Here is a 22,887-nt window from a genome sequence, read left to right as displayed (position 1 = left end):
ACAGAAAGCGTTTAACAAACTAACCCCCAGTTCAACATGCCACAAAACTGCTACAAACACCACATTCCCACTGATATCAAACTAGCTGCCTTCCTGTCAGGTACTATGCATTTCAGTATTGCATTAAACCAAGTCTCCATTTTAATACATTAAAAGAAAACAACATTCTTATTTTACCCCATTCATTGCTTTTACAAACGATCTCTAACTCTCAATAACAAATGAAGGAAGATTTATAATGCACCCACAAACAGATCAAGGTAAAGACCTTCACTGCATGGGGCCTAAAACTTTTTGCTTGAAGAACAAAAGTATTTCCTAGCTACAAAAAAATCCCCAAAAGTTCAAATGAGAGTATGCTTTTGCTATCGTGCAAATTCCCACCATCCAAAATACCATTACACAATTCTGCTTCTAGGCTGGCCAGGAAAACACACGACTGCAGCACACACGGCCATAACCTCCTCACTTTAACCAAGGCCAAGCCCAAGGCATCGTGCTTGGCAGAGCTCGACGGGCCCTGCAAGAATGAGCTTCGCCTCCGCTTCCAGTTTGTTCCACTCACGAGGTGGCCCTGGCCTGGTGACCCAATCCCGGCAACAGGATGGGACTTCCACCGCTGAACACCCGCTGCCAGCCCGGGGTGGCTGCACTCCAGCTCCGAGTTCCTCCATGGATGGGTCTGGCCCAGCGAGCAGGGCACTACGAGGGAGCAACAGCAGCTCCCGCCCCGTTGGCAGAACTATGAGAAACTTCACCCAAAGTCACCTCTGGGGTGAGCTCCTCGGAGAGAGGCATCTGTACCCCAGGACCGCAGCCCTGCCAGAGAGTTTCTAATCCGGCAAAAGGCCAAATAACATTAAGCTGCTGCTAGTGATCGAGCATGCAACTCCGAAGGTTACATAATATTTTTCTACACACAAAAGTAGTTTAGGATAATAAAGCCTACGAGTACGTGCTTCCCTCCTGCTGCTCTTCCCTCCGCAGCAGGAAGGCGAGCAGGCAACTCCTAAAACTGCAGCTTCATCCCCGGGCTTGTTTTTCCAGCGTCTTGTGTTTCAATGCACACAATCGCTCGGCTGAACAGAAACCATCGTAAATCAGGAACGTCGTGCGGAGAGATGCGACGTGGTCATATCCTGCAACCTTTGAAATCATGGCCTTCCAGTGCAAGATGGCTATGGAGCCCAGATCCGGCACGAAGGGCTGTTTATGGGGCCGGAAAACTGGGGCTGCCCCTTAAAATAAGAAGTTTAAATGAAGGACTGTCAGCTCGGCGCTGCTGATTGCACTAACTGGAAGTGTTGCTGTTACGGAGTAAGGTGAGAGTTATTCTACGCCTGATTTTAAACGCTTGTTGATACCGGGAAAACACTGAGCAAAACACAAAAACCTCCATAAAGCCGAAACTGCACCTCTGTGCTTTTCGCAGCGAGCCATTTCCCCTCCAGCCCAAGTTTAAACACCTCGCCTCAGCCGGGAACTTGTTGCAGATCCACCCTGCGCGAGAACTAAACTGATTAATTATTTTTCCCCCTACTCTCAATAATTAACTACAGAGATGCTTTTCGCTCACCCGCTCTCCCCTGCGGTACCACAGCCCACAAGGCAAGAAGGGACATTTTGAGTCAAGGGAGCGAAAGAACATGGAGGCAGAAGCCGCCCTGCTGCCGGGCCGGGCCGGGCCACGGGCGCTGCCGCTCACCCCGTCAAGGCCTCCCGGCCTCCGGCCTCGGCGGGGCGGCGGGCAGCGCCCTGGAAATCAGCCGAAATCCCCCGGGGATTGAGGCCGCCGAAAGTTGTGCCGCCCCCGCGGGTCCGGGCGACATTTTGAGGCGCTGAGGGGAGCGGCGGACGGTGCCCCCCCTCCCCCGCGGGCAGCCCCCGCTGCCATCTTGGAGCGGCCGAGGGGGAGCGGCGGGGAGGGGGCGCCGGGACCCCCGGGCTCCTCCTCACCTTGATGTGGAAGCGGATGAGGGCCAGGCGGATGCAGTGCGCCATGCAGACGGGCGGCAGGAACCAGACCTTGGGCGGCGGGGTGCCCTTGTTCTGGACGTGGCTGACGATCTGCTGCGCCGTCTGGCGCTCGTTGCCCTGGCGCTTCACCCACTCGTGCAGCCGGGCCTTCTCCAGGGCGCCGTTGAAGAAGACGAAGAGCTCGATGTTCCCGTTGAAGCAGGCCTTGGCCAGGGCCGCCAGGTAGCCCAGCATGTGGTTCCACTGCCCACCGCTCACCCAGTCCGTGTAGAAGCCGCCGTAGAGCCGGTGCAGGCAGTTGTCGGCATCGATGAGGAGGCGCAGCGGGGTCTGGGGGGGCCGCTGGCGGCCCCCACCCACGAGGCTGCCCCGCGCCAGCTTCTGCAGCTCGACGGGCACCACGGCGCTGGGGCAGTGCTTCTCGATGTAGTCCTGGAATCCCTGCACTCCCATGGTGAGGACCGGGCGGCGGCGGCGGGCAGGCGAGCAGGGGCCCGGCGGTGGCGGCGGCGGCGGCAGCGGGGTCTGGGCTCGGGCCGGGCGGCGCGGCGGCGGCGGGCGGGCGGTGGGAGCGGTGGAGCCGGGTGGGAGCGCTGGCTGCCGTCGGTGGCCGATCAGGGGGGAGTTGTATGGATTAGTGGGGGGCTCATGGCTGCCGCGGCCGCCATGTGCTGCGCTCACAGAGCCATGGCTCGGGGATCCGGGCGGCTGCGGCTCCGACTGCCGGGGGGCGGGGGAGCGGCCGGGCGCGCAGGAAGCCAACCCGCCGCTGCCGCCGCCTGCGGCAGCGAGAGCGGAACGGGCGGGACTTGGCGGCCGCGCCGCTGCCACTCACACACCGCGCGGGGCCGCGGCGGGAGCGCGGCGGAGGGAGCGGAGCGGCCTCGGCGCCGCCGCCTGTGCCCGGTGCCCGCAGCCCCTCAGGGCCCCCCTGCCCTGCCCTGCCCTGCGGCTCCTGCCCGGCCCGGCCCGCCCGCCGCGGCCGTTGCATAACCCGGGCATGCGCGGGAGCGCGGCGGAAGCGAGTGGCGGGGAAGGGGAGGGGGCCGGGGGCGGGAGCGGCGGCGGGGGGACCCGAGACGGGAGCCGGGGCAGCACCGGCGGCGATCCGGCCGTGCCGCCGGGCGTTCCCGGGCTGCGCCGGCCCCTCAGCCCCGCGGCGGGACCGGCCCGGGGAAGCGGCGTCCCGGGCACCTGTTGCTCGGAGACCCTCGGTCGTGACGGGGCGGCAGAAGCGCCCCCGCACGGGTTCGGGTCGGGCCGAGGAGCCGCGGGGCCGCGCCCGGCCTGGGAACGGCGCCTTCCCCTGCGCACAGAGCCGGCAGTGAGCGGTGGATGTGCCGGCCGGGCCCGGCCGCACCCGCTGAGCGTTCGCTGCTGCTCTAAAGCCTCCAGAGCGCAGAATATCCTGAGCTGGAAGGGACCCACAGGGATCATCCAGTCCAACCCCTGGCGCTGCACAGACACCCCAACAATCCCACCCTGCCCCTGAGAGCGTTGTCCAAACGCTTCTTGAGCTCTGGCAGCCTTGAGGCTGTGGCAAGTGCCCTGGGGAGCCTGGTCAGTGCCCAGCCACCCTCTGGGGGAAGAACCTCTACCTGATATCCAGCCTAAACCTGCCCTAACACAGCTCCAGCCGTTTCCTGGGTCCTCTCCCTGCTCACACAGAGCAGAGGTCAGAGCTGCCCCTCGTGAGGAAACTGCAGACCCCGGTGAGGTCTGACCTGTCTCCTCCAGACTGAACAGACCAAGTACCCTCAGCTGCTCCTGTCATGGCCCCTCAGGGCCCTTCACCATCTTCATTGCCCTCCTTTAGATGCTCTCTAATAGCTTTAGATCCTTCTTGTATTTTGGCACCTACAGCTGCACACAAGACTCGAGGTGGGGCCACACCACTGCAGAGTAGAGAGAGACAGTTACCTCCCTAAATGATTTTGATGGCCTTTCCACCTTGGACAAGTTTAAGGTGACTGTTTGCACTGCTGCCACGACTGGTAAATGAGCATAAGTATCAATTGTTGGGGAAGAAACCCATAAATGAGCATAAATATTGATTATTGGGCAAGAGACCTACTCTTTGCTGCACAGGCAGTGAGGAATTATCTGTCTTCAGTTTTACCAGATGAAATTATTTTTTTAAAAGACCAAGATGAGGACTGTCCCCAAGCATCAGAAGTTGCCTGCAAGTTTGTCATTGCAGTGATGTCACAGTACCTGAGCAGTTCTGTGCTGTGCAGGTGTTGGAAAACTACAGAAAATGTCAAGCTGCTGATGCTGTATGTTCACATTAATATTTTATTAATCAGGAAAAAGCGTATTGTTAATGAGGTTTCAGTCAGGCTGGATTGGCACCCACAGTAAATATTCCCAGCAGGGAATAGCTGTTGCAGCAGGAGTGGGCTGGCTCGCTGGCAGGCGCCAGGGATGTGCATCCGAGGCCGACTGGTGCAGCATCAGGATGGTGGAATAAAGAATACTGAAAAAGCTGTGGAAGTAATCATGAGAAGTGTACGTTTCTTCTTAAAAGTCTGTTTTTGCAGTAATCTGAGAGCGTGGTTTGCTATGTAAATAGCCTGATCTCTTTCCAAACTACCATTCCCTTAGAACTCTTAGATTCTCCTACCAGAATAGACGTGTTTTGATAATATCAAAATAATAAAACACTGTAGAACACTTTGAAGGACACAAAAAAATATGATAGTACGTCAGCAGTGCTAATAGAAGGAAAGCGGATCAAGAAGAAAGAACCTAGAAATCCAAATATCCCCAAAATCACCGAAATTTGGTCAAAACAGCAAGTACTGCCATACACGAGGTGCTAAAAGCAGGTGATCTGACAGGCCTACACATATTCAATGCTCTAACAGTGCAAAGGTTGATCACAAACAGGCCATTCCCTAAGTTGTAAGTGATCGGTAGCTGAGTCAGGAAGAATTCAATTGCTGTTGTTAATAGCACAGGATCTTTAGGCTCAGTAGTTTTGGGAATGGCACATCATCTGTAAATAAAAGATGATAAATTTACTCATGGGTGGTTTTTCTGTTTTGTTGTTGTTTAAGAAGGAAACTAGCCCAGAACGTGTGCGACCAGGAGCCTGGCTGTTACCATCCTGACTCTTCCCATGGAGTCAGGGAGGCTCAGTGGAACTGCCCAGCCACAAACATGACCCTCCCTCCCCAGAGAAAAGAGAGAGGAAAAGCACAACAGCAAATAAGGTGCTTCCAGAAGTTATTTGACACAAACTAAAACTTTGACCAGGCAATGACAATGGAAAAGAAGTGAAATTTATGGAAAACAAAATTACTCTGTGAAGTAGGTAGACTACACTAGATTTAGAGAGCAATTAATCAAAGGCACAAGGCAAACAAGGTGTTTTTTCATCAACCAGCAGCAGAAAGCCTGCAGGAATCATCAATCTTCTCCCTCAGCACTGAGACACAACACATTTCACTGTTCCCAGATGTTGGTTGTGTAAGGGCAGGGTTAATAGTGATTGGTATTAAAGTCAGTGACTCATTATCCAACCTGAACAGAAGAGAATTAGGAGTGGCTCTGGAGAAGGAAGGAACTGAACAGTCATTAGGAAGAACTAAGGAATAACCATGTCAGGGCAAGAGCAGAGTTGAACGTTATCAGTTGGTTCCTTTGTTAACGAAAGTCGGTCCCAGAGCGAGATGAACACGGACGTGGGCTGTGGAACAGCCACTGTGACCTGAAGGGTACATCTGCCTGGGTGTAACAGATACGTGTATTATCCACGGGAAACACTTGTTTTACATGATTTCCCTTAATATTTATCCTCCTTTCTCGCCCTGGTGTGTCTTGCTGTGGAGCTGCTGCCCCAATATTTTCCAGTTCTTGCAGCAGGAGAAGAGCTCCCAGCCCTCTCCTTACTGCCGAGTCTGCAAGTGACTGTGAGGTCACCCTGTGGGCAGGGTGCTTCTCTGTGTTACTACTTCAGTGCTCAAAGTTTTAGGCAGTCCTGCCACTTGGTGAAAAATAGTTGCAAAAATAAAACAAATTGAAGAAAGAAAAATTGCTTAGGTTTAAAAAAATGTTGGGGACAGAATTTGTCACTCATTGCAGTCTTGCTCCGATTTTGTATCATCATTTTGTGTCATTTACTGCCATGTGAGGCATCCCTTTCTTATCTCTTGGGTTGTGGCAATTAAACCATATACTATCACACAAAATTTATAGAAGGAGAATTTCCATGTTCAGGTATGTCTCCAAAATATCAACAAACACCATCTCCCTTAAGCACACAATAACTTTTTAAAAATCTCTGTGATACTTAGGATGGAGCATTTTCCTCCTAGGACAAACAAATCATCTCACTGAGTCATTTAAATGCTGATTGGTCTCTCCATCAGCATCAGCTCTCTGGGGACTTTGAGTCTATTTCTGGAACTTACCCCTTTTTCAGCTTTCTGCAAGACATAAGATTGCAGAAGCCCATAGGTCAGCTTAAAAACATTTATTGCCAGCAGTTGCATTGTTTCCTAGTCATCAAGAAATAATATGATTCCTTCAATAACAACTGGGTAATATCAACTCTCACAGCTTCTCTTGTAAAACTTTCTCTTTGCAAAGAAGACTTTGCCGAAAGTCTTCAGCTTCAGCTGCTCTGCCCTCACCCAGCAGGCATTCCTCTGCTCTAACATTTCAACTGAATTTAAAATTGAATTTAAAATTTATGCCATAACAATAACATAAAATTGCAGGGAGCCATTTTCACTGATACCTAGTGAGTACAACTTGCACCTTCTCGCTGGGATCAGCTCTTTTCTGTGGAAGCACGGAGCTTCTGCAGGTCCTGGAACTGGGGAGTGGAGTATTCCTCTGTGCTTCCTCACTGACCACTGTGAGCTTTGGCGATGGATCAGTTTGCAGCATCTTCATTTGCTTTTCAGCTCTGCTCTGACATTGGCCATGTAGAATTTGTGCCCTTCTCGAGAGCTCCATCTCTTCCAGTTCAGGCCCCTGGTTTAACTCTGAGGACTGTTAGCAAAAGCTGGAGGAGATGCACAAATCCTTCTGAGATCATCAAGTCCAACCTGTCAAGTGTCTGTCAAATCCACCACTAAACCCTGTCCCTAAGTGCCACATCTACATGTGTTTTGAACACTTCCAGGGATGGTTGATTCTACCACTGCCCTGGACAGCCTGTGCCAATGCCTGACCACCCTAACAGTGAAGAAATTTTCCATAATACCCAACCCGTACCTCCCCTGGTGCAACTTGGGGCCATTTCCCTTTGTCCTGTCCTTTGTTCCCTGGGGGCAGAGCCCAACCCCCACCTGGCTCCCCCCTCCTGTCAGAGAGTTGGAGAGAGTGGGAAGGTCCCCCCTGAGCCTCCTTTTCTCCAGGCTGAGCCCCCCCAGCTCCCTCAGCCTCTCCTGGTTCTCCAGACCCTTCCCAACTCCCAACTGGACACAGTTTAGCAGTCCACTGAGGTTTTTTTGTTTCATTCTCTTGTACCAGCTGGCCTAAGGGAGTTTTAGTTTCTGGTGAGAGTCAAGAGTCAATCTCACTCCTTCTTTGCCCCTCTAAGCCAGGGCTGCTGTCCTGGCACCTCTACTCTCCCTGCCCTTGCAGGCAAATGTGTGCCCAGTGATGACCAGACAGGAAACAGGCTTTTTTCTTTTTTTTTTCCCCCTTCCTACTGACATTTGCTTTTTTATTTTCCTCAACAAAATGTAGATTTATCCAGAGCCCGTTCTTCCTTGTTATGTTTTTCACTCTTACTCAGAAGCCATTTTGGGGGGGAGCTGTTTGATTTCATCCGTCCGCCTTTGCTGTCAAGACAAACTGCTGTTGATTCCTGATTAATTCTTCAGAGATTTTCTCACATTTCTGGCCCTTGGTTAATTGCAGTGAGGTATTTAAGAACTGTTACTCTTTCCCAAAATTGCTAAATCCTCCTGAGTTCTCACATATTCCATGTGTTTTCTGTACACTTCCCTTAAAGGAAGTTGATCCAAATGACCAGCATGGGGGCAGGAGCAAAGCAAAGGCACCAGTGCTGGAACAAAGACTCTTTTCTCACTGTCTTCATATTAGTTGGGAATTTCTTTTGACATCTTAATTTGGCTGTGAGCATCTTGTAATACTTTCTCCTGTTATGGCTCATAGCCTGGTTTTGGTGTGTTGCCCATTATCCCACAGACAGTTATCTGGGTGTTGTTAACAATTACCTGTGTGAAACACTAGTGATCAACTGGCCTGGAGCACGTGTTCTGAGCTGTGGCTGTGACAAACCCCACGGCACATTTTTGAGTTTCTGGTCTCTTGTTCCTCCTGAGACAATACATATTTTATGTGCTTGAAAAAAGCTAATTTAGGGAGCCTTGTATTTGAATGAACTGGGCAGCAATGCACATTTCTTATATGGAATGGGGAATGCAGAGAGAGGGAGAGAAGATGGAACACCACAGGAGCAGGATCATGAGGAGCTGCATTATCTTCCTGGGTGGCTTTTAAATACTGCTTGTTGGCAACCATTGCTGAGTTGCACTTCTATTTCCTTGGGCCAGTTGACTTATTAATATCATAGAATCACTAAGGTTGGAAAAGACCTTCAAAATCACCAAGTCCAACCTTCAGCCAAATCCCACCAAGGCCACTAAATCACATGCCAGGTGCCACATCTGCATTGGTTTCTTTAAAACACTTCCAGCGATGGTGACTCCACCACTTCCCTGGAGAACATGTTCCAAAGCTTAACCACTCTTTTGGTGACGAAATTTTTCCTTACATCCAACTCAGAGCATCCTTGGCCCAACTTGAGGCCATTTCCCCTTGACCTATTGCTTGTTACCTGGAAGAAGAGCCCGACACCCACTTCCTTTCAGATAGTTGTAGAGAGCAATAAGGTCTCCCCTGAGCCTCCTTTTTCTCCTCTTCTCCTCTTTGAGTCTATTTTTTTTTCCTCTTTCCCTCTTTTCTGAAGGCATCTGCTGCTTTCCAAGTAATTTCTTTAGGTCACTCAAATCATAGTAAAACATTGCCAGGCCAACACTGACATCTTTTGTAGACAGGACATACGTGAAAGCACGTCACTTACTACATGAACAGCAGAGGAAGAGAAAGGAACTCTGATAGCCTGCTGTGGTGCCCACGTGGAGATGAGTGGGCTACTATTGGACTACCAATCCAAAGAAAAGATGATTAAAAAGATGTCACACCTTAGTAGAGCCACTGCTACGCTCAAACTTGAAACTTTTGATCATCCATAGAGGCCAAGCCGTCAGGAGTTCAGCCTTGGGCAACTGTGGGGTAAATGACTGTGTTGCTCCAGAACACTTTTAGGGCAAGAAAAAGACTGGGAGCGAGTGCTCGGAGTGCCTGGGAAAAGCAGGCAGGCAGAGGAGGGGGCCGTGACGGCTGAAAGAATTCCTCCTTTCAGAGAACAAGCAGTGCTTTCACAGCAGTGGATGCTCAGCTGCGGCACACACCACACAGATTACATCAGGGCCACTCGCTGCCTTTGATTAGCTGTAAGAAACAAAAGCGTGAAAATTTTCAGTTCTAAACTTGAATTTTCAAGAGAAAAAGCATAAATAATAAGGGCATTATGAAGCAGACAACGGGAGCTGGTGGGGAGCAGTAGCACTGGTTCTTCGAAAACCTGGAACAGTAGCGTGCTGTTCCCGTGGAGGGATGCATAGTTGTGTGAGAGGTACAAAAAGCCAGTATTTAAAGTACATTCTACAGTGCTTTTTGCAGGAGCATCAGTAGTATTACAAACAGATACTAATAGAGTACTACAGCTAGTTACTACAACAGAGATACTAATAGAATACTGCAGCTAGATACTATAACAGATAAGATGCATTTGCAAGTGGTATCATGAGAGCACATCTGCACTAAAATACATCAACTGTGGCCATTTCAGAAGAGCAGCTGTTTACACTTCCAACACCTTAAAACCATGTCATTTTTGTTGACCTTTATGCAATTAACACAAGCATCTCAGGCATGGAAGTGACAGATTTAGCTACCTAAATGTGCAGTAGGGATGCCAGGTTTGGGAACACCATGCAAACCAGACCTTTACTATCAGTCTGCTACAGCAACTGAATTCTTCCTCTTGCCCAAACACACGCCAGCCTGGTCTGCCAGCACATCACCCAGAGATGTGGATTGCTCAGTTGTTTGTCTTATCATGAACTGCCCTTTTTTCATCCCTGCGGCTCTTGCTGCACAGTCTAAAATCCAAGTATAAAAAAAATAAATGGATTTGAGTTGCAAAGTGTAAAGTTGTGGGGCTGTGCCTGCTTGAATCAGCACACAGGCTGAAACGAGGTCCACCAAATCCAGACTTCTCAAAGCAGTGGGCTGGACACAAGTGATACTTTGTACCTTTCCTGTCACATAATGGCTCTCCATGTCCATCCCATGGGCACGGCTGCCACTCCTGTGACAGGGTGCTCCTTGAGCTGGTGCAGTTAGAGGAGAGGAGAAGCAAACAATCCTCCTGTTGCCCAGAACTGGCCCACGAGCCACCAATTAGACTGCTTGGAATGACAGCATTCCGTTCAAAGGGCTGCTAATTGTATTTTAGTGATAATTTAAATGCTGATGATGATCATTTCAGAGACATCCAGATCACTAATTACTTATAGTCTATGTTGAGCTTTAAGCAGGCGCAGGGAAAGTACTGTAGAAATGTGAAGTAATGTTATTAATGTTCTCAAAGGCCTTCACTGCCCTCACACATATCAAAAGCATCATCTCCTATTCCTAGACCCAAACCTTGACCTGGATTGGGGATCCAGCTGCCCAGCTGCAGCAGGGGCTCTTGCAGCATTCTGGAAATTAGGAAAGAGGAGCAGCAATTCCAAATTACTTACATTTATTAACCAAAATTCTACCAATATTAATACAAATTAACTCAAACTTTTACACCACCACCACTTCAGAACATTTTACCTTTGAGGTAAAGTACCAGCTTGATCAAACTGCATTCCCAAACACAGCATGCTCAGGATGTTTGAATAAACTTGCCAGAAATGCAGGTCCTGCTGTGTGTCCTGCACAGGAAGAACATGGACCTGTTGGAGCCAGTCCAGAGGAGGCCACCAAGATGATCAGAGGGATGGAGCAGCTCTGCTTTGAGGAAAGGTGAGAGAATTGGGATTGTTCAGCCTGGAGAACAGAAAGCTTCAGAGTGACCTAATTGTGGCCTTCCAGTACCTGAAGGGAGCCAACAAGAAAGATGGAGAAAGACTATTTATAAGGGCCTGGGATGACAGGACAAGGGGGGAATGGCTTCAAACTGACAGAGAGCAGGTTTAGGTTAGATATTAGGAAGAAATTCTTGGCTGTGAGGGTGGGGAGGCCCTGGGACAGGTTGCCCAGAGAAGCTGTGGCTGCCCCATCCCTGCAAGTGTTCCAGGCCAGGTTGGACAGGGCTTGGAGAAACCTGGGCTAGTGGAAGGTGTCCCTGCCCATGACAGGGAGATGGTCCTAGCTGATTTTTAAGGTCCCTTCCAAACCAATCCATTCTAGGATTCAGTAGTTCTTCCCTCACCAGTGCAGTAGGAGTGGTGGGAACTCAGTTGGCCTATGGAGCTCAGAGATCCAGAGCTGTGCTCGTGCCCTGGGTCCCAGGGAGCTCAGTTTCAAGGCTGGCAAGTCAGTACCTGCCATAAGCATGAAATTCCTTCCCAAATGTTTACTTATATTCTGTACAAGATGCTCATAGTGCGTTGAGGAATCCATTCTCCAGAAAAAATATTTAGAGTGCAAATCACAGTTTTCCCCTTCAGAAACTCAGCCAAAACACACTGAATCTGCTATGCACTGACAACATAGTGCTGGTCAAGATGTTTATACATAAAACACTCTGTCAGTGAGAGTAAAGCACATATCTTGCCTGTGTAATTGATATCTAGAAATGGAAAAGCTGGCAGAGCTCTGTTCTAAAATACATGCTTAAGTTACCTGTAGTACAGTGGATTTTACATGCCAAATCTAAGCAATCAGAATTTTGAAGAGACTTTTATTGACGCAGGAAAAAAAGGGAGGCTTGTTTTCTCATTGAAAAATAAAATGCATGTAAATAAATACTAATGCTGATTTATTTTTTTCAGTGAAGATTTATGTGAGAGTAATCTCTTTATAGTCCTAGAGAGTATTAGGTTTCACTAATCTACCCTCAATTTGATGTGAGGTCACTGGCCTAGGGCAAGAGCGAGGGGATCCCTCCATTCTGTGATCAGACACACAGGGAAGAGTGAGATCCTCTCCATACACCTCCCACCTTCCATTCCCTTGGATCCTGTCACTGGTCCCCAGAGAAGAGATCAATGTCTACTCCTCCTCTTCCCCTCCTCGAGAGGGAATGGCCTGAAGTTGTGTCAGGGCAGGGTTAGGTTGGATCTCAGGCAAAGGTTCTTCCCCCAGAGGCTGGTTGGGCACTGCCCAGGCTCCCCAGGGCAGTGGGCACAGCCCCAAGGCTGCCAGAGCTCCAGGAGGGTTTGGATGATCCTCTGGGGCACAGGGGGTGACTGTTGGGGATGGGCCTGTGCAGGGCCAGGAATCAGACTCGATGGTCCTTGTGGGTCCCTTCCAACTCAGCATATTCTGTGATTCTGTGGTTTGTTCATGCTGCTCAAGTGACTGGTATGGAACAATGAGATTTGCACATGGGAAGAGTTCTGCATCCAATTTTTTTGCAGCCATCTGACCCGGGAGTTTTGCTTGCTACCTAAACGCTCTGTCCTGCTTGCCTGGATAATGCTTCAAGCGTGGGTTTTGTGTGCCTCTCCTTCTTCTGAAGGCTGTGCCAACCATGGCATCTTTGGAAATGAAAGTCCTGAAAAATTCTTGCACTTTGTTACCAAGTGCTGGTTTTTTCCTTTTACGACATTGATGGTATTTGAAACCGAGTCAATCCGAGGGCACATAATTCTGCCCTTTTCTGTTTCAGCAAACGCCTGCCTCGGCTGCCAGCATGCTCCTACAAACCTCCCAGCCTGCACAGAGCACCAGAGCTGAACTCATGCCAGGAAAGTGCTTGTCTCGTAAGAGGTAATGTTTAAACTTGTGTATTCCCAGGTTTTGTCATTACAGGTTATTCATTTGGTTTTCATTCTTTCAGCAAGGTCTGAGATGTTGGTGTCGTATGTTTTCTGCCTGATCTACACAGATTACTTCCTCATCTTCATTTATTCTTTTAAAGATACATCACTTGAACTTCACCCTGTGACTTTCTTGCCTGACATCAATCAGGAAAATATTTAAAAATTAAAGAATTAAGTATTTTTCAATAATGGTAACTCTTTTGCAAGAGATGAAAAGGTTTAAAACCCTGCAAGCTTGTCACTGAATGACAGAAACTCTGACTTCTGAACATTGTACACACATGCAGCCTGGCCTGCGTTCAATGTCTTGACTGCCATGAAACTAGAAAACTAGAAACATTAATTAACAGAAAAAATTTGTAGTCTAGCTCTAAAAAAGAAAAAAAAAAAGGTAAATACTACACAGCTCTCATTTGAGAGCATTCTTATTTTCCAGAAGACATCAGTTTAATTCTCCACATACTCTCAGTATAGCCAGTAACTTTTGTTCTCCCCCCACATAATGCTGCACAGGAGAGTGTCTCTTTAAATTCATTTATAAAATAATTCAGGACTGTGGGTGTCTTTGATCTGTTCCTCTCTGCTAAAGTACAGAGGAGAAGAACATGTCGCTTAGCAACCCCGCTTAGCCAGCACTGGGGGAGACAGGAGGGATGGATGGTCCAGAGCCACAGAAGGGGAGGATTAAGCCCTGTCAGGAAACTAAACTTCGGGCAAAACTGAAGCAAGCGAATAAACAAACATTTGCAGAATTGGGTAATCTCACTGTTTCCTTTTTTTTTTTTTTTATACCCCACTTCTGGTCTATTAATAGCAATCTTCCTCCCAGATGAGAAAATCCTGCATGGGATGGACGACGCAGGCTTCGACAGCGTCAGGCTGGGTTTCAGCTGGAGGGAACCCGAAGTTTAATTTTAAACCAGTTCAACAGATTTTAAATAGAATTAGTGTTGTCAAGACTAATCGTAATTAGTTTCATACTGCAGTTTTCCCCTTAACACTTCAAATAAATTTTGTGTGAGTCTCACCCTGTTGTTGGGCAGACCAAATGTCCCCAGCCTGGCTTATCCAGGGTCACTTTGTCATAAATAAACCCCAGATTCTCCGAGCAGTTACCAGGCTGTGATTTGCTGGTAACTAGGTAACATCTTAGTGGCTGCAAAAAAAATACCTGTTAGGAAAGTAACTTTGCACTGAAGGTGAGCCCTCAGCCAACCTCTGCCCTTCCTCAGCTGCAGGACAGCGACGTCCTGCAGAGCTGTGACAGGAAGGGGCACCAGCTCAAACCCTCCTCCTCTTGCCCTTGCTGACCAGTGTCAGCCTAGAGCAGCCCTGATTTATTTTTTTCTCGAACATCAAACCCCAGAGCTCTGCATGTTTCAGTTATGGAAGAGAAAACGGCGCAAAAAACCTGTGTCAGAGGAAGAATGGCAGAACTAGCCCACTTCAACATCTCACACAGATGAGAATTAATCAGAATTAAATACAGGTAAATTGTTACACCTTGTCTTCTATCATAAAGATTGTTTAAAATCTTAATTTTCATCCCACTGTCATGTTCTATTCACCTATAATTTATTACTGAACAGTTAAGCCCTAATGGTTTATGTCTCTCCTAGAGCCCAGTGCAGGCAATCCTGTGCTCAAACTCTAGTAAAACTGCAGATTGTTAAACTGAGTGCCTACCTCCATCCACAGGTTGGAAGCTTGTCTAAACTGGCATCTGCTGCATATTCCAACAATTACAAACATACTTGAAACCAGACATGGTTTGATTCTGGAGTAACCTTGTTTTCATCTGGTAAGGGAATTGGTAAGTGCTAACATGGAGCTCACTCAGAGCTAAGCTCTTAGAACAGTGTACTGAAGAACTTAGAGCATAAGTGACAAGATAATTTTTTATTTCCCATATGTAGCAAAGATCTGTAGGGCAGAACTCAGTCTTCAATGAGAATTTTACTGGTTACTGCAAGAGAGCCTGGATTTTACCCAGGATTTCTGAGTGTGCTTTTTGTACTGGCAAATGCTCATGTAATGTGATTCTTTGGAGAAATTTAATTGAAGAGAAATGTGTAAGGCACTTGGCATTAAGTGGTCTAAGTTTGTTAACGTAGAGTATGGAGAATGAAGCCCAAATTAGAAGCAAATAACACTAACTGACTGTGAGCATTTCCATAAAAATTACTTTAGGGTGAAGCGTGTATTCTTGTAACACATGTTTTCTCTATGCTTTCACTTTAATGATCCAAACAAATTTAGAAGCTTTATTTGCAATGTCACAAGCTGAAGCAAACCCCATTGACCTGACTTTGTCTTTTCTCTCAATTACACCAGGGTCAACAACTCTTTACTGTAACTCAATACTGAAGAAGTATTTTTGCTGACTGCCCAAATCGAGGGGGAGGAGGAGTCCAGAAACAGAAGAATTCATTTACTTGTGCTTGTGTTTACAGTACCAGTTCATACACTTGGTGGTTTTTATTTTTAGGAAACAGAAATACGTAATACCCATAAGGCCAAGGAGGTTCTTATTACAAACACTCTATGTGATTCCTCCAACAGATACAGAACATCTCCAGCTTCCTGAGCAGACTTTGTCAGGCTGATAGTCTTGAGGAACATGTTTTGGACTACACTGATTTAAAAACCTGTACAATTAACATAGCTTTCTGGTTATGGCATCCAGGTTCCCAGATCAGGATGATACATGAAGAAAAGCATGCAGATAAGGCATCGTTTGCCCAAACATGTCATCAGAAACTGACTTCCTAAAGGTATGTCTCAGGCTGGAGAATGCAAACACAGATGTGTGATATTTTTCCATTTCAGAACAATCATTATAATATCCCTATGATGCAAATTACCTTCACGACTTCTTAATCCCAGTACTGGCAGAGGGAGAGTAATCTGAATGCCCAGAAGCACTATGTTGGAGAACTCTCCATTTAGTTCAGCAATTCTGGAAAATACATTGCCCCAGCTAACAGTATTGGGGGAAAGGAGATTATTTCTGGTGTGGTACCATGAGGCAACAGGCCCTGTTCTCAGGGAAGAATCTCTAATCTGAAATGTATCAGACCAGTTCTTTCTCTTGTAATATCCTAAAGGAAAATAGAATTATTCAGCTTTTTGTCACAATGTGTGGAAAAGTGTGAAGTCAAAAACAAGTCTAAGCTCCTCCTCAGTGGAGTGACAATGGCTGTCTCTTTAAACTAAAAACACACTGTTCCCAGTGCCCTCTGCAAAACAGTGGGACATCACAGAAAGTTTTTTTGGTGTTTGAGGCTCAGTTTCCCCAGGAATCAGTAATTACCACAAGGAGAACTGCAGAGATGTGGGACATCTTTACTGCTTGCAGTGCCACCACCACACTGCTGACTGCCAGGCAGATGGCATATAAATGGACTGAAAAATCCACTGAAATGCTTTGATGTTGTATAGATGCAGAATTTGAAAGGATTGTGAGTGTTTGTTTTTAAAAGAAAATTAATAAAAGACAGTTATAAGGCTATGGAAAATACTGGTGGTATAAAAGAAGAAGATGAAATTCTCATGGTTTTTCTCACTGTGTAAGGAAAATGAGCATTCACAGAGGGAGATACAGTGTGCAAAAAACCCCAAACAAGCCCAAAGAAACCATTCCCTGTTGGATTTCACTATGTGTCCTTACTGCCAAGCCTGTCCCTGCCCACCTCAGGTGAGTAGGGATCATGGCCCAGCCTGCCCAAACCAGCCCTGCTCGCTCCTGTCTCTCATCAGAGACACCACAAGTAGCACCCACATGGTGCTGCAGCGCTGAAAATTTGTGACTGGAAGCAAATGGTTTGGCAGGAGAGAAAAAAATAGGTGCAGAGAGGTCCCTGTCCTCAGAAAGCCTACTGAACCAAGCCTTTTTCCTTGGAAGAAGCCATATTGACATGGCAAATTTAAATGTAACAGTGACAGTGGCAGAATATTTCCGAGAAAGCCCCTTATTAATATTTTGGCAGCATGAGATTGTTTTTTTCCCAGTTGCACATGTTGCTCCATCTGCCACAAAGCCATTGGTTCCAACAGCCTGGCCTTCCCTGGCAAAGGGGCATCACGACACGTGATGGTTGTTGTTGGGCTGTGAGGAGAGGAAGGTGATAGGAGTGTGTCTGTGTGTCTCACCCTGCAGTGCTGTGCCCTGTTGGCGAGGAGTTTGCTGTGAGAAAACAAGCCAGCTGAGGAGGTGTTTCCTTCCTGTTCACTAGCGTGTGAACTATTAATTTAGTTGTGTTTGGTACCTTAACTGGTGGCCTGTTCTTAAAGGGTTTGAGCAGAGGGTAGTGGGCTACATAGCTTGCAATGGCAGCAAAGGCAAAACGTTGTTTAAATTTAGTAGAATTCTGTAAATAGGCTTTTAAGAATCACATTAAACAAGAAATGGTTCTATTTTTCAACATCCAGTGCGTCATTTTGGAGTATACAACAGTTCTTTCATAATTAAAAAAAAAATTGAACATTTTTGTCTTTTGTTCTTCATTGACATCACACCAGCTTCTCACCATTCACAGGATCAGGAGAGTCCTCCATGCCAGGACAGCCAGGGCACACCAATCATCCACATGCCATTCCTGCTTCAGCTCAGGGCTCTATCTTCTGAACCTCAGGTCACCTCCCAGCCACGGTGGTACTGGCTTACCTGGGACATTTTTGGAGCTTAACATCATAACAAGTGTGTCTCTGCAAAACACTCTGCTTTTAGAAAAACATCACATTTCCACAAAGACACTTTCCTAATTTCTTTTCCTTAAATCTGAGTTGTAATGAGGGTAAGAGGTATGTGATTCCTTAAACCTAAAGGAGACATCCAATGGAAAAAAAGCAATCTTAATTCTAAAATGACTGTTTCAGCAATGACTTGTAATCTGTGCAGTTTTATCTACTTGATAATACCCCGCTTAGTGTTAGATCTAAAATAAGAATGAAATGAGAAAATCATGCCTTTGATATGCATTAAGTTATTCAGTTAGTAAATTAGTGAATCTTATCCTGAGTGTTATTAGCTATTAGCATGTTACACTTCTTGATGTTGCTCATGAAGAATGCATATGAAAATGAGGAAAAAAATTCCCTTTTGAAGTTCCTGCCACTTGAGTTGTTGACATTTCTTTTAATTGGTGAATGTCCTCTTGAATGCAGTATTCCACTGTCTGGTTTTATGAGAGATTCTTCATTTTTAATTTGTTCTCCCATTGATTAGACTTTTTTGAATGGGTAGCTCTCAAGATAATTAGCCTTTCAAGGGAACCTAAATAGTTATTAATGAGTATCTCCCCCATTCAGTACACTTAAGCCTTTTTCATTAGGGGAATTTCAAGCTTACATGTGGGCTGGTTGAACCAGGCCTGGTACCACCGAAGACAGTGGGAATCACTGCAGATTTCAGGAAGAACGAGATCAGACCCTGAGAGTGAAGAAAGATCATTTACATTCACTTTGTCTTTGGCAGATGTCTGTTTTCTAGGAGTACTTACAAACAGTTCTTCAGGATACAGGGTAGATTGAGAAGGGAGTGAGATGAGTGAAAGAAAACAAGGTGATTCCATGTGAACCAGGACTCCATCTTCAAAGGATCCCATCAGCTGCTGCAGCTGGGCCAAGGAGCCTCAATTATTCTGCCTGGTTCCCAGTGCTGGAAATGTACAGCTCCCTTTTCTTTAAAGCCAATGTACATTACACAAACATAAACCCCTAAAACCAACAATCATTCTGTATCTGATGTTACTTTCCCACTAAAGATCCAAGGATCTTCAGTCAGAATATGCTTTAGTTTAGGAATTGTTGCCAGTGTTACCCTCACAGTTAAGAGCACACTGGATAATAAAATACTCCAACATGTCACACACAGCTACAGTGACCTGATCCCATTCTGGGTCCTGCTTGGCTCCCCTAAGCCAGTTCTTGTCCCTTCCCTTCCTCTCATCCTTAACCTTAAACTCTGCCCCGAGCATTGCCAGGTATCCTCCTGCTAAAATACAGTCTTACTTTTGTATGTCACACTCTGTCCTTTCTGTTTGCTCTTTCAAAACAGACTGAAACATCCTCATCCCTTCTGTGCCTCCCCATAGCTCTCCCGCTGTCTTTCCCTGCTATCTCCACACTTGGCCATTAAGGAACCTCTACCACAAACATGGATTTTCCTGCCATTCCTGGACAGACTTGTCTTCTATCCAAACCAGAATCTCGTGGCATTTCTCCATGAAGGTGTAGCTATCTGATCAAGGTCAGTGTCCTAAAGCAGGGGGGTTTAGAGTCTTTCAAGCTCATGCCATCAGTTTATTTCCCACTTTCTGTGAACAGTATGATGACTGCTTTTTTTCATTCCCATCTGCTGTCTCGATCACACCATGGGCCAGCCTGGACTGACTGGATTTAAATTTGTCCCTTATTTCTCCATGACAGAAATGGCATTTCAGATATGTCCTTTTCTATCCTAACTGAGAACTAAAGCTTTGAACCAGGCTCTGGTGATCTTATGGCTCACATCCATAACATTCCTGCTTTCTGGGCTCGACCAATGCAGTTAGGATGATAAAGTCAAATAATTTTATCTAATTTATGGCTTTTATCCTTAGTAGTCTCTTCAGCCTCCTTTTGTTTCCTGCTTCTCTGTCGTTTCGAATAAGTTAACTGCTCTTTGCTTTCCCAGTGCCCTCCTTGACCCACCTGCCCTATCCATCTCTTTCACTAGGAAATTGCTTGTCCCTCCCACGGGCAGTAATTCCAAAATTTCCTCCGTAGCCAAGAAGTCATTTCACCCACAAAGCTGTCTCCTAAATCTCTTGAAGATGCCGTGAGTGGATCCTTGTTTTCCTGTCCCATGCACAGACACGGTGAGCACGACCAGCGCAGCCGGCTCTTTGCTTCCACCTCCTCCTGCCTGTCTGTTGGGCTGCTTTGTCCCCAGCTGTCACTTCCCTGCCCTGGGGTTGCTCTTTTCATCCACATTTATGCACAGCCAATTTCAGTGGGTTTTTATTCCGTGCTGCAGCTTTCTATAAGCTACACAAAATAATAGTTGGCTGTTTTGTCTCTGCTTGTACTGATTCTTCAGTCCCTGAAGACCAACATCTTCCTTGCAATAGACACGAGTAGTTTTTTCAGAAGAAATAGCTCAACAACTTCAGTATGAAAAAAAAGGGTCAGAAACATCATCATCACCTTTCAGGTAGAAAATCAATATGAAAATAATGAAATTGAAAAAAACAATTTCAAATAAAGCCCAAGGTGATCCAACACAGGTTGTAAAAGTCAGAATAAATGGCCAACCAAACAACCACTGCAGAGTCGTAACTTAAAGAGAAGCTTGACTTTGGGGAAGAGCAATGTTTATAGAGAGGCTAATTTAATTTTATTGAATACTATTAAAATACCTATTAAAAGTTACAAGTTGTAGTCCAGAATTCTGCAGTGCAGCTCAGAGGAGAGCTAGCATGGGCTGTGAGCTGGCCTGACATGGTGATCTATTTCTGATATCATATAAAATAAGCTATTTCAAGAGCGCATTTCCAGGCAAGCTGCCTGGGTGGAGCCCTGCCCTCACTGCAATCAACAGTTTTACCAGTGACACTGGTGAAATGACGTTTTCCTCTTGTTTTTAGCCTCTGCAAGATTAAATATTGGGCCAGGAAACCCATATCAGTTCTATTGCATGCAATACCAGTGATTTTAAACACAATATCTGCTTGGGATGATTATTAAATGGAATTTGAAAAGTGATTTATTAAGATAAATTTTGTGGTTTTTTTGGTTTATTGCCCAGATTTCCTAATTGTGCCATGTCACTTTGTATGGTAGCTGCCTCTGCTGTACCAGGACAAAATATACACTTAAGCCTTTGGGCATGAGAGGTGAGTCGTTTCCATTCCCCATCCCACTGGAAAATCAACAAAAGCAAGCCTTTAATAGTATGAATTCCATTATGGCCCAGCCTGGCAAGCACCTAAATCCTGCAAGTGCTATGATAATTTATCTTTGAACTCGTTAGTAGCACAGCATAATTAACAAGTAAGCTGTAGGAACATGCCGTCGCTCTGTATTTACACGACATTTGCTGTGCAGTTGTGGTATAATTACAGAGATTATACCTGCTCTCTAGAATAAGAGTACATGTTGTACCTCATTTTGTGCCATTTCACACCAGTGGAGCAGAGCACAGCGTGGTGGAGTTGAACAAGTATTTCATTCTGCTGTAGGTAGACGGGTGTGGATCTGCACAGAGCGCTGCTATTCAAACCTGCACTGTGGTTTCAGGCAGCTTGGGGTGGCAACTGGAGCTCAAGTGATTTATATTTTGGACTGCTGCCCTTTCAGTGATGTCAGTGAACTTGAATATGCAGATTTAAAAACAGGCAGGCTAGCATTTGGGTTTTTTCAGTATAGCAACCTTCCTTTCTCATGTATAGTATTGTAGGTTTCTATAGTAATTACAGGAAATGCATGGCAAGAATGTATCTGCTTACAAAGATTTCATTTTTTGGATTTGTTTTATGCCAGCACATCCCCATTTCTCTGCCCTAAAACCCCATTGGTATCACCGTACCAAATGTGAAGTCACATCACGTAGGCACTGAGAAAAAAATACAAGCAAATTATGAAAAATGCAAAGAAATATGCTGTGCCTCTGAGTTGGTCACATTTTATGTGATTCAGCGTAAACTGTAAGTAAAACTAACTTAAAGATTCTGTTATGTTTGAGATCTATATCTGGCAGGAAGGGGAATACTGTACACAGCACTTGGCATAGGAATTGCTGTGCCACTGCTCCAAAGCAGGGCAACAGCCTTTAAACTCACACACTGCACTATTGCCTGCTCTGAGAAGCATGCACAGGCCTTCCTAGAGTGTGGATCTTCCTAGGGCAGCAGCCATTTACACAGGCCTTCCTAGAGCATGGTCACACCACCACACTGGTCAAGTAACTCAACAGAAACATGGATTTATTTTGCTGTTGCCGGAGAGTAAAATTTCACTTCAGCATACAAGAAAACTATCTAAGAGTTCCCTGTTCTGCTCCAGGTGGAAGAAAAAGAAGGGAGCTTTTCTAAGTGTAAATTATTGTTGTTCAGCTTCATAATAATTTTCTTGTCTTGAGGGGCTTGGTTTATGACTACGGTGTTAAGAACTCCTGGCTCTGAAGGGCCAGCAGTGTGACATGACAGGGCACGAGCTGCCCTGTATTCATTTCCAGTTACTGTGTTGGCATCATACCACTACATCACCAAAATGAGATGCAAATTAACATGATATAATTATCCCATTTGAACGTCTCACAGTGATTTTACTCTGTGCTACAGCCAATGCTCTCACGGCTCGTCTGGGTTCTGCAGATGTTGGGAGGGCAGCTGTGACTCCTGCGGGAGCTCCTGTGGCTGGGCTGGATCCAGCATCCAGGCTGGGGAACAAGCCTCAAACTGCTTGTTTGAAAGTTGGGTTCAGGGAACTTTGATGCTTAACATCAACAACTTGTTTCTCTCACAAACTACGTTATCCGAGGAGTTGTTTGTGAACGCTGAGAGTTAAAACTTCACTTTGGCTCAGATGGTGCTGGTTAAGGACATGAACACGGTGCACAAAGTCTTTTCTGCACTGACAGGTTTAAAAATCATTTCAGAACAAGTTAGCAAAATAAAACTTCCTTTTGCAAAAATTCATATTTTAAAAAACGTTAGTTGGGTTTTAACTGGCAGCTCTCAGTATATCTATGTGGATTTCTTTTTTTTTATTATTATTTTTAACTGTTTTTCAAGGTTTCCTGTTTTCATAGTGGACAGCAAGAGACAATGGAAGAGAT

The 22,887-nt window shown here is 46.3% G+C and overlaps 1 protein-coding gene and 1 long non-coding RNA gene across 7 annotated transcripts in view; one reads left to right on the top strand and one right to left on the bottom strand.

Moving 5' to 3' along the window:
* FAM120A (family with sequence similarity 120A) overlaps positions 1-2,754 on the bottom strand; it is a 52,363-nt gene extending 49,609 nt beyond the window's left edge. For 2 of the 5 annotated variants that reach the window (XM_027664983.1, XM_027664986.1), the window contains exon 1: positions 1,957-2,751. In XM_027664983.1, coding sequence (XP_027520784.1) covers positions 1,957-2,430 — 474 coding nt within the window. In that variant the 5' untranslated portion in view covers positions 2,431-2,751. Of the gene's footprint in view, positions 1-1,956 lie in introns of all 5 variants that reach the window. The other 3 variants (XM_027664984.1, XM_027664987.1, XM_027664985.1) reach the window with 3 other exon arrangements.
* Positions 2,321-22,155, top strand: LOC113957447. 2 transcript variants are annotated; one of them, XR_003531161.1, is made up of 6 exons: positions 2,321-2,431; positions 12,914-13,014; positions 14,434-14,556; positions 14,766-14,868; positions 15,754-15,841; positions 17,606-22,155. It is a non-coding gene; the product is annotated as an uncharacterized LOC113957447 (long non-coding RNA). The 2 variants fall into 2 exon arrangements; XR_003531160.1 differs by having other exon boundaries at positions 14,766-14,880.
* The last annotated feature ends 732 nt before the right edge of the window (positions 22,156-22,887 follow it).

This window comes from Corapipo altera, unplaced genomic scaffold (genome assembly GCF_003945725.1).
Source record: "Corapipo altera isolate COAL_440 unplaced genomic scaffold, ASM394572v1 124, whole genome shotgun sequence".
Lineage (NCBI taxonomy): Eukaryota > Metazoa > Chordata > Aves > Passeriformes > Pipridae > Corapipo > Corapipo altera.
The sequence above is the reverse complement of the archived record's forward strand: the minus strand, read 5'-3'. Positions and strand labels throughout refer to the sequence as shown.